Raw genomic sequence first — 12,006 nt, 5'->3', positions numbered from 1 at the left:
GAATAATGGAGGCCACTGTGCTCATTGGGACCTTCAAAGCAGCAGAAATTTTTCTGTATCCTTCCCCAGATTTGTGCCTCAAGACAATCCTGTCTCGCAGGTCTACAGACAGTTCTTTTGACTTCATGCTTGGTGTTTGTGCTCTGACATGCACAGTCAACTGTGGGACCTTATATAGACAGTTATTATATTTCCAAATCATGTCCAATCAACTGAATTTACTGCAGGTGGACTCCAATTAAGCTGTAGAAAGATCTCAAGGATGATCAGTGGAAAAAAGATGCACCTGAGCTCAATTTTGAGCTTCATGGCAAAGGCTGTGAATACTTATGTAAATGTGATTTTTTTTGTTTCTTATTTGTAATAAATTCAAAACATGTCAAAAAAAACCTTTTTTCACATTGTCATAATGGAGTATTTTGTGTAGAATTTTGAGGTAAGAGATTAATTTAATACAGTTTGGAATGAGGCTGTAACATGACAAAATGTAGAAAAAGTGAAGCGCTGTGAATACTTTCCGGATGCACCGTATATGAGGGGTAACTTTTTCCAGCCTTCCAGTCTTTAGTGTTGATTTTCAACAAATCGAACAATGAAGTGACTGTTTATTAGAAACAGTAAGCTTAGAAACAGTAAGGTGTATGGTGATTCTGTGACTCCCTGTTGAAGCCGATACAGCTTTCGGAACGTGAAAAAAAACAAAGAAAAAGTGCAATCCATTTACATAACTGTCACTCTGTGTTTATACTTTCATTTCTTTCTTCCTTCAGCCCATGCGCCAACCGTGTGATCCAGATCGAGCCTCAGGCGTACCTGGATGGAACAGACGGGAGTCACTACAGCCCCCCACCGTCCTACTGCACAGCCCCGCCCTCATACTGCACACCTCCCCCCGGCTACAGCAGCCCGCCGCCCTCCTACAGCAGCCACGGCTTTTCCCAGCAGACCCAGATCACCATGCAGTCCACCGTTCAGCTCAGGACCGAGTACGACCCCCGCACGCAGGCTTTCTACACCACAGCCGAGCCTAGGTCGCAGATCTCCGTGCAGCCCATCAACCCGCCTTGTAGCAGGAGCAACCCTCATAATGACTATTACAGCAACAACAACAATAATAATAATAATAATAACAATAATAGCGGTAGGCGGAGTCATGTTGCATCTCGTTATCATCATTATCATTCCGGGGCTGCACCACAGGATTCTGCTTCAGGAAATAGCCAGATCCCAGAGAACAACAGCTCCACGCGGGACCTGATCTCTCAATTCGGGGAGGCCTCGCTGGGCATAAGATGCATAGAGCCTCCCTGCACCCGCTGGACTCTGGCTTCTTTTGCTGAGAAGTACTACGCTCCGTTCCTTCTGCAGTCCACCACTAAGGTGAGCAATCAGTGGCTTCTGTGGGTTTAAGGTTGAGAGGAGTTAGTCCCCAGAGCTCAGAAATCTGGACTGGGGGACCTTGTTATATCTGAATCTCTCTCACACACACACACACACACACACACGCACACACACAGTCTGACCTCAGTCTAGTGGGTGGCCAGCCCTCTCAAAACACTCACACAACCGAAATCATCTGGTGGCCTGTACTTGACATCATTACAAAATCTTTCCTTTGTCTTTTCATCGCCCTGTCGGATATTTCTCCAGTTTAGCAAATTACTTCATGCGCCGCTCTGATTGCCTTAAATCGCAACCTCGGCGTCACTGCCAAGCGGCTAAAAGGAACATTCCACTTTATTACATCTGCGCTCTTTGATCCGTGATTATTAGCGAAATGTGGCAACACACGGTCAAATGATCAGAGGCTTTGTAAACAAGATTATATAAACCCGCTTTATAAGAAGATAAAACCAAAAGTGGATGTTGCTAAGGATGCAAGATCTGTTCTCCTTGAAATGGGATGTTTTATGGTCACTTATTGGGGGAATATCCTGGTAAAATTCACACCAGATTTCCCTCCTCCGAATATGCAAGCTGTGTACTGATTTGACCTTTTTTGATAAAGGCCAGCTGCATGGGCCATTTTGGTGCACATCCACGCACAACCCATTCATGCACGGGGAGAACTCCACACAGAGATGGCCAAGGGTGGAATTGAACCCTGGTCTCCTAGTTGTGAGGTCTGTGCGCTAACCACTCCACCGCCGAAGGCACAAATTGAGAAATTAATTTTGCCATTCACTTTAGGGGGTTAAAGAGTTCCGGCAGTCTGCACCTACTTTGTAATGATCATTACCGCCACCTACAGGACTGGAGTAGTCAATCCATCCATGCACTCTATATTATTCTACTGCGTTCCTGTCCCTCCACATTGCAGGTGGTGGTGATCGCGCTCTTCCTCTGCTTGCTGGGGGTTAGCCTGTACGGGACCACCCAAGTGAGGGACGGCCTGGAGCTGACGGACATCGTGCCCCGAGAAACCAGCGAATATGATTTCATCGGTGCCCAGTTCAAGTTCTTCTCCTTCTACAACATGTACGTGGTGACGCAGCGAGCCGATTATGCTCAGAAGCAGCCTCTGCTGCACCAGCTGCACCAGAGGTTCCGCACTATTCGCTACGTGCTCAAGGAGGACAACGGACAGCTCCCTCCCATGTGGCTTCACTACTTCAGGGACTGGCTGCTCGGTAGGAAAATATACCGTACTAGCATTATTGTCTGTGAGTCCATTTTGCATAGTTAATAGTAGCACCGGTAGTTGGCAATAACATGAATAATGATTTGGAGTGCATGAGAAAGTGGAAGGAAAACATACGTAGCTCTTTTTGACCACCTGGCCATTGACACAAAGGGTGTCCAAACTTTTTCCTGTTTGGCCACCATGCAGCCCATTTAACTTTCCAAATATTTCAATTATATAATCTTTGAAATAGTTCTTATTATCATATTATGCCATTATTCCCATAATATTTTGACTTAATTCCCATAAAATAACCAATTTTTCCCCAAATTACGACTCCAAATTGTCCACAGGTATGAATGTGAGTGTGAATGGTTGTTTGTCTATATGTGCCCTGTGATTGGGTGCCGACCAGTCCAGGGTGATAGTCTGCAACATACCTGCAACCCTAGTGAAGATAAGCGGCATAGAAAGTGGATTGATATTTTGACTTTATTCTATAACTTATTTTATTCTATTTAAATTTTCTTCTGGTAAGTTTCCTTTTCATAATAGTACAACTTTATTCTCACATTATTTTCACCTTATGCCCTTATAATTATTACTTTTTCCCCATCCTAATTTGTTGGGTTCTCATATTACAACTCTACAAAAATGATGCCATTTTTCTTTAAGTAAGATTGCAAGTTTTTATTGTTAGATTGGAATTTTTTCCTCTTCATTCTTGTAAAGTTACTGTTGATTTTTCCATTTTTGCTGTCGTTTACTTGTTAAATTATATTCGTGAATATGTGCTGCAGGCCAGAAATGGACACCCCTGCCTTACAGAAGCGCACCTTCCCACCTCTGTTGTATATCCCTCACATTCCGCGGTTGTGCCTTTTGTACAGAACAGTTAATAAGTGGCGGCACCACAGTGTTTTTAAAATATATTCAGTTTAGTTTTCACAGTTGGTACAGTTAGTGCAGACCGCTTTGGACGGTATCACTTAGCATGGATGTTTTCCTTGCACACGTCCACCCATTCCTTAAATGTTAAAGTCATGGCCCATGACTGGCTGTCTTCTTCATGGCACATCTACTGTACCGTGTGTGTGTGTGTGTGTGTGAGTGTGAGAGAGGGAGAGAGTGAGGCGAGCCACACAGAGAGCGTGTGGGCGAGTGAGGGAACTGTGTCTGATATTGCTGTGTGCAATGGTGGGACAAATTGGAGCCAGACAGGCCTGAGGAACGAGACCCAAAACAACATCTCCCGCAGTCGGACCTCAGTGTGAGTCCTGGGAGAGCGGCGGAGGCACATATGGATTAAGAGAGGAGTGTGGAGAAGGAGACACATGTTCCTGATATATCCTCTAATGGTCTCTATGAATAAAAAACATCATATTTTCAGCTTTTTGAAGTCGTGTTTGGCGGTTTAGTTATCATATTAAATGCAGCCAATCTTGATCAAGTCAGGGATAAAGTTTCAGTGTTCAGTGTGTGGTGCTGAGTTGTTAAGTGTTGATTTTTTTTTTTCTTTTATGGTTCCCTCAGGTCTGCAGCAGGCATTCGACAAGGACTGGGAGGCCGGTCGCATCACTCTCAACAGCTACAAGAACGGCTCTGACGATGGAGTCCTGGCTTATAAGCTTCTCGTGCAGACAGGACGTAGAGACAAGCCCATAAACTTCAACCTGGTATGTTTAGAGCTTCATCCTTGGCCATTTTTCACACCAACGTGTGCATGGCTATCCTTCATGTAGCAGGTCTGCCTCTGTGATTGGACCTAAAGGAACTACGCCCACCTTATAAACTCCGTCCCCCTCTCTTCCACCCTGTCTGTCTTCCCTCATCGTCTATCTCGCTTTGTGATGACTTTACCGAGCTGAGGAATTTAAAGCTCTCGCCGGGATGGCAGCCTGCCTTCTGAAAAACCTATTAACTCTTGCGTGTGTTAGTGTGTGATGGATGAACATGCGTGAGGGGTCCTGACAGCGGGATGTCTCCCCCGTAGCATTCAGCCTGTCAGCTTAACACTTTGTCTGGGATCCTGAGGTCCAGCTCATTGGATGCAGAAGACCAAAAGGATTCTCAAGCTGAAATTGTATTAAGGAGATTGGTTGTTGAATAAAATGTTTTGGAATGCTGGTCTACTTTAGCTTTACATGTTGGCCACACAGTCAGGGTATCTCTGTGTGGAGTTTGCATGTTCTCCCATACTTTTTTTTTTCTCTGGGTACTCCGGCTTTCGCCTACATTCCAAAAATATGCATGTAACTCCAAATTGTCCGTAGGGAATGGCTGTTTGTCTCTATGTCCCCCGCAATTGGCCTCGACAACCTTAGTGAAGACATAGAAGATGAATGAATCAATCAAATAATGTGTTAAATTGTCAAATAATTCATTATTTGATGTCCGATTTTATATTTTAATATCAACCCATACCAATATGTGTAACATGACATATCTCCAGTGGCGGAATGAACGCATAAGTGTTGTTCATTCATTCATTTTCTACCGCTTATCCTCAAAAGGGTCGTGGGGGTGTGCTGGAGCCTATCCCAGCTGTTTTCGGGCGAGAGGCAGGGTACACCCTGGACTGGTGGCCAGCCAATCACAGGGCACATATAGACAAACAACCATTCACACTCACATGCATACCTATGGACAATTTGGAGTCGCCAATTAACCTAGCATGTTTTTGGAATGTGGGAGGAAACTGGAGTACCCGGAGAAAACCCACGCATGCACGGGAAGAACATGCACACACCACACAGAGATGGCCGAGGAATTTAATTGAACAATTGGCAATTTTTAAATATTTTTTTCTATTTTAATGACATATTGTATATATTTGTATATTTCCTTTTGAGTGTGTGAACACCCACCCCAGATATCCTCAAAGTTATATAATCATTAGAAAAATAGTCAATTGGTTGCCACCCCTGCATTGAAATTGTGCTTAATGGTGGCTATGGTTTTCAACCAGTCTTGCTCAAATTTTACCCACATGCGCTTGTCAGTCCCCTAAATATACTCTAGGTTCTATTTTAGGCTGATTTGATGATGCAAATTCCACTTCTATTATACTTATAGTTTCTACTAGTTTCTACTACAGAGATGGCCGAGGGTGGAATTGAACTCGGGTCTGCGTGCTAACCACACGAACGCCGTGCAGCCCTCATATGTGTTGTATACAGCATTTTTTCAATATTGGTTTTCATGATCAGGAAAATACTGATATCACATTATCACACTTTACTGATATTGGGCCGACAATTATCAGCACCGATAATTATCGGACATCCCTAATTACATATGATTATTGAATAGCAGGGCAAGTAACTCCACTGTCGCTGGTATGCCAGTGAATACTCTCAATGGCTGGTACCCCTTTTAAGGAGAATCAGCAGGGTCAATTTATCCAGGCTGGCAAAAGTAGCGAGTTTGTTTTTATTTATCGTACGGTTAATTGATTTATCGTGGCAGTCCCAGTGGGCACAGCAGTCGCACTCAGTTTTGGTCTAATTTTATTTTTACAGTGCCAATAAAAACCAAGCTTCTTGCCGCAGATGTACCCCAAACTGCACTTTGAATACCCCTGCTATAGAAGATCATTCTTGTTAGGGCAGGTGTACCTATTGTTGTGCTCCTGTCAATCTCTCTCGTGCGGCCTTGTCTTTGCTCTTCCTCCGGTAGCTCTTGTTTATTTGTTGTGTGCCGTCAAATGAGCATTTCTGTTCTTTTGTGGACATGTGTGGTTTTTAATATAAGGCAATAAATTAGGTAATCGGAAGACAGGGTGGACGGTGGACCAAAAGGTAGGATGTGTGTGTGCTACAGGGGAACTGTAGTCCTTTTTATCACGCAATCTTTTTATGTCTGGCCATGTTTGTCTATGGCGTGGGGCATTCCGGGTACCCATAGGGGTCAGGAGAAGTAAGCGGGTGAGCAACATTTGTACAGATGTCGTGTTATTTTTATTGCTCTCCTCCATTTGCTGGGTGGCATTTCCTTCAGTGTTAACAACCAGGTTAACTACACACAGACGTGCTCAGGGACTCCAGCCAATTTTTTTATTGTTACGCTAACTTGAGCTATTTTTCCCCTCCCCCTTAAAAAAAACCCTTTCTCCATCTACCTAACCCCATTAGTAGAGCTTCACCCCCTAGACCGTTCCCTTCCTCTGAGAGGGAGGGATTTATGGCCGAGTGCGGGGAGAGTGGCAGTGATGTGTAGTAAAGCTTATAACATCCAATGTTAGGGGTCTGTCCTTTGCCTCCACATGGTAGAGCAGAAGTAACATACAGTATATGGGGTGTAGGAAACATGACCAACCAAGGCAACATAACCAAGGAAACATAATCATGTTCTTGGTTAAGACGCATTAATATTGCAAGGCAGTTAGACTTGTGCCTCTATACCCAATGTTCCGAATACATGGACTGTTACACCCATAGTAAATACAGCATATAGACATTATCTCTAGAACTGGAACCACGCTCCACCATCGCAACCCCACATGAGTATGCATACTTTGGAAATAAATAAAAAAAATGGACACATGTGCCCAACCCATTTAACAAAGAGCGCTAAACTCATCACACAGCAACTTAACACTCAAAAGGTAGTACAAGTACCAATACAAGTTTAAATTAAAAACTATTTTAACAGAACGAGCAAATCAGTTAATTGGAAGAAAAGCGGCATAAAAACGTATGGATGGCTTCTGAGGTTCTGCAATGCTCCCTCTGTCCACCAGAGGGAGCCAGAGGAGCCCAGAGCGAGGCTGATATTATTGCAGCAGCCCAGAAGGCACCAATGAAATGTTTTTCTTGGATGAAATGTATCTTTTTTTAACTGGTATTGGTACTTGTATATTTCCCAGCTACCTTTTGAGGGTTAAGTCGCTGTGTGATGAGTTTAGCGTACTTTGTAGACTAAGGCATTCAAGACTGTTAAATTGAGTAATGACCACACGTAATTTCCAATGGGCTCCTGCCAAAGAAAGAGTGACCATTTCCTCACCGGCTAGCAAGCAGCACATTATATAAATGATTAATAGTACTTCAGAAGTAAAAGATACATCACAAGCCATAAATTAGCCACACCAATGTAAAAGCTTAAGGGTTCAACGTTTAAGAAAATATTTGTGGCTTATACACCAGAAGTTACGGTAATTAATCCTGTGTCTCCACATATTTGTATGTATTATATTTGTAAGTGTACAAAATAACACTCCCCTTTTGCTTGGTTTTGTAGCTGACCCGCCAGAGACTTGTAGATGCAGACGGTATCATCAACCCTGGAGGGTTCTACATTTACCTGACAGCCTGGGTCAGCAATGACCCAGTGGCGTACGCCGCGTCACAGGCCAACATCCGCCCGCACCCTCCCGAGTGGCTCCATGACCGCACCGACTCCATGCCCGAAACGCGCCTCAGCAGTAAGAAAACCCGTACATCCTCAAATAGTGTTCGTAATAGTGGACTTCAAATACACCTCCTTTTCTCCGCTAGTTGTATCTACGTTTACTATGATTGATACCACCATTTGTTGCAGTAGATTACCAACATTACCTATTATATTATTTAATATCAAAGTCCTTACCCCTAATATAGGCCTGGTACTTGTTGCAGTTGAGTATGAAACACCCCTGTCCAGTATATGGTGAAGTAAGTCTTTTTCCCAGGTCTAGTTGTGTATTTACTACATGTCATGTAACTACTCCACAGGTTTGACACTGGTAGTTTTGCCAAGATTAATCCTAATGTTATTTCATTAGAACAGGCAACTGTCATCTGGAATTGTCATTAACGCTCTTGCTTATTCATCAGTCCCGGCCTCCGAGCCCATCGAATACGCACAGTTCCCCTTCTACCTCAACGGGCTCCGAGAGACGCCGCAGTTTGTGGAGGCCATCGAAAGCGTGCGAGCCATCTGCAGCAACTACAGCCGCCAAGGCCTACCCTCCTACCCCAATGGCTACCCGTTCCTCTTCTGGGAACAGTACGTCAGTCTGCGCCACTGGCTCCTGCTGTCCATCAGCGTGGTGCTGGCCTGCACCTTTCTGGTCTGTGCCCTCTTCCTGCTCAACCCGTGGACGGCCGGCATCATTGTAAGTATCAGGAAAAGACACCAAAACTTTGCTTCAGTTGCTCAGATTCAACCATTATTCTCTAAGAACTTATGAAAAACCAATATTAACAATGAATATGTGGTACTCGGTATGCAATTTGACCCTTGAATATGCTTGTATGCTTCATTGGTCTTCATTGTGTGGCGTTTTGCTGGTTCCGCCATTGAGAAACATTTGAAGGTATGGGACTTTGCAGCTAATTGTCCGGATAAAACTTTGAAAATATCCATATTACATGTACGCGATCATGTCTTCCGAAGCTGATTTTTTCAGATGTGTGCTAGCATTTTGATGTTTTTTTTGACTCAATTCAAATGTAATTTAAAGAATCTCTGTAGTTTTTATGTGTGGTCTAGGAGCCAAACCCAAAAGAAGAGCAGGAAGGGAAACCAGTCTGCTGAGTGTTATTGTAGTCCCGGTCATCAATGTTTATCTTGTGCTGTTTTGTTTGGGTCCGTCTGTTTAGTCTAGTCTGCCGCTCCCAGACACACCAAAGCTCTAAAATAGATGAGGAGAGGACACACACTTTTGCTCCTGACTCTAAACCTATAAAGTTAGATTTTATTTCCATCCTCCCAACTCCTCCTCTCTTTCCTGTCGGCAGTGGAGTTTCCAAGGAGACACGCAAACACGCAGGCGTGTGTATACCTGCACGCATGCGGTATGAACGTGTAAACACACCAGGACATAAATCACAGAAAAACATGTACACATACAGTGCACACATTGCTCTGGTTTTTCTCTCTGGTGGGCCGTATTTTACTGCAGGCAGCAGCCCCGGCCACCCGAGTTCTTGGACACGCAGGGGGGAAAGGCCCTCCTGTTCATCCGTCCTAGTTTTACTAGCGACATCAAAAGACGGGTTATGGAGAGGTGTCAGGTTTAACTGTTTGCCCTGTCCAGACCAGAGTGGCTTTGCTCACTAAATGAAGCCCCTTCAAGCCCCCTTTGCTACTGGTCATGGACTCCTTACTAACCACACTGAGTCCTGTATACATGTATTTAATAGTAATATTAATAAGAATAACAGGGTTATTCTGCTCAATATGCAGTACTAATCAAATGTTTGGAGGCACTTTTCCATGCTACCGAATGAAATAGTGTCCCCAAACCTTTGACTGGTATTTAAATTAGTATGGACACAGGAGTTCAGAACATTCAGAGATGGGTTCTCCAGTTATATTAAAAATTCATTCATTCATTCATTTTCTACCGCTTATCCTCACAGGGTTCGCGGGGTGTGCTGGAGCATATCCCAGCTGTCTTCGGGCGAGAGGCGGGGTACACCCTGGACTGGTGGCCAGCCAATCACAGGGCACATATAGACAAACAACCATTCACACTCGCATTCATACCTATGGACAATTTGGAGTCGCCAATTAACCTAGCATGTTTTTGGAATGTGGGAGGAAACCCGAGTACCCGGAGAAAACCCACACATGCACGGGGAGAACATGCACACAGAAATGGCCGAGGGTGGAATTGAACTTGGGTCTCCTAGCTGTGAGGCCTGCACACTAACCACTAATACGCCGTGCAGCCCAATAGTAATCATATTGCTAAATTAATACCACTCTTGAGCAGGGCTGGGACTCTCAGGTTAACTCGACTATATTCAAAATAACTATTAATTAATAAAAATTATGATTAATTAATTTGATCATTTATTCAACCCTCATAATAATAACGATAAAGCTTATAGAGTACTACTACTAAAATCAAATTAAATCAGACACATACCACCTTGTGGACATTTATGTGCATAGTCTGTGCTGGCTAACAATTTATGTCCACACACACACACACACACACACATTCAGTGTTCCCTGCCTTGTCCACCTTCTTCAAAGGATTTGGGCCCCCGTGTAACCTGACGCCTGTCAGCTGATAATGGCATTTACTCTAGGTTCCTGTCCCCCTTTGCTATTTCTCCCACACGTGCTGGAGCTAGTATATAGAAACAAACAAAAGCGGATTTTAAAGTTCTGCCCATCCACCCAGTAGAACTATATATTGTGAATTGGTCTATATGTTAAATACCTTGTGCTTCTGTGTAGGTGCTGGTTCTGTCTCTCATGACAGTGGAGCTGTTTGGCTTCATGGGCTTGATGGAAATCAAGCTGAGCGCCGTCCCCGTGGTCATCCTCATCGCCTCTGTGGGCATCGGGGTGGAGTTCACCGTCCATGTGGCGCTGGTACACATGCAAACATATGATGTGTTTTTGTTAGCTATGTGCTCAAGAATGAGAGATAAAGTGTGTGTTTTTGTGTGTGTGTGTGTGTGTTGAAGGCCTTCCTGACAGCCATAGGGGACCGTCACAAGCGGGCAGTGCTGGCACTGGAGCACATGTTTGCGCCGGTGCTTGACGGTGCCTTCTCCACGTTATTAGGTGTTCTGATGCTGGCGGGCTCGGAGTTCGACTTCATCGTCAGGTGAGTGGACTTTTATGGATGTGTGCCCCTACGAGGCTTGATGTATGGGGGTCCGTATGGCGTCAGCAGACCACTGAGACCGTGCCTGAACCTGCATGTCGGACAGGAATCTACCTGAGTTGCCGGTCATGCATGATGAGGGCCTCCATTTTCCCGCTATAATCCTCTTTCTTTTTTACTATAAGAAGAACACCTCTTTTTTTCAGCTAGTTCTTGGGTCAACCCAAAATTAGCCTGTGGTGTGCCCGGTTTGAAGGTGTGGGAGGGGTATGCACACAGTTCATTGGAACACAATAGACCTGGGTTCTACTACTCCTCGGGGGTCTGACAGGCTGGTCAGAGGAGTGATGTATAACTGTACTATATCTATAATCATTGAAATGGGGCATCTGTCTGCTCCTCAGAGTTCAAATAGTGTCAGAAATGGGATGAGTAAATGTGAGGTTTTCCTATAGAACCTTAGGAGAGGTGACGCACGTGTGATGGACCTTATGAGGTGTGAGAATGATTGGAATGAGGCACCTGTTTTTTTTTCTTGGAATGCCCTGGAAAATGGTGTCAGAAGTGGAATCACGGTTTCTCTTTCAAATCTCTTTCTCTTTAGCACCTTACAACATCCCATTAGTGTCCAAGGTGCTTCACGGCAGTACCACAGTGTCTAGTACCACCTGCTAGTTACCAAAAGAAGGTATTTTAAGCGTTTAATTTTTTAACCTTAAACGTTTTAGTACAGCTTTTTACAGTGAACACAAAAAAAGGTGTGCAGCTTTGTGGGATTTTGTGACCCCCACGCCAGCCATGTTTGGGCAAAGCCTGGGGACGAATGAAGAGT

At 44.3% G+C, this 12,006-nt stretch overlaps 1 protein-coding gene across 2 annotated transcripts in view; it reads left to right on the top strand.

The window, feature by feature from the left end:
- ptch1 (patched 1) overlaps positions 1-12,006 on the top strand; it is a 63,688-nt gene that overhangs the window by 43,193 nt on the left and 8,489 nt on the right. For both annotated transcript variants that reach the window (XM_058069900.2, XM_058069902.2), the window contains exons 14-20: positions 771-1,380; positions 2,321-2,630; positions 4,157-4,299; positions 7,865-8,048; positions 8,440-8,720; positions 10,799-10,936; positions 11,032-11,174. In XM_058069900.2, the coding sequence (XP_057925883.2) occupies positions 771-1,380; positions 2,321-2,630; positions 4,157-4,299; positions 7,865-8,048; positions 8,440-8,720; positions 10,799-10,936; positions 11,032-11,174 (1,809 nt within the window). The remainder of the gene's footprint in view (positions 1-770; positions 1,381-2,320; positions 2,631-4,156; positions 4,300-7,864; positions 8,049-8,439; positions 8,721-10,798; positions 10,937-11,031; positions 11,175-12,006) is intronic.

Source organism: Doryrhamphus excisus, linkage group LG3, assembly GCF_037039965.1.
Source record: "Doryrhamphus excisus strain RoL-2023G ecotype Guam linkage group LG3, RoL_Dexc_Guam_v1.1, whole genome shotgun sequence".
In the NCBI taxonomy this organism is placed as follows: Eukaryota; Metazoa; Chordata; class Actinopteri; order Syngnathiformes; family Syngnathidae; genus Doryrhamphus; species Doryrhamphus excisus.
This window is presented reverse-complemented; position numbering and strand designations above follow the sequence as displayed.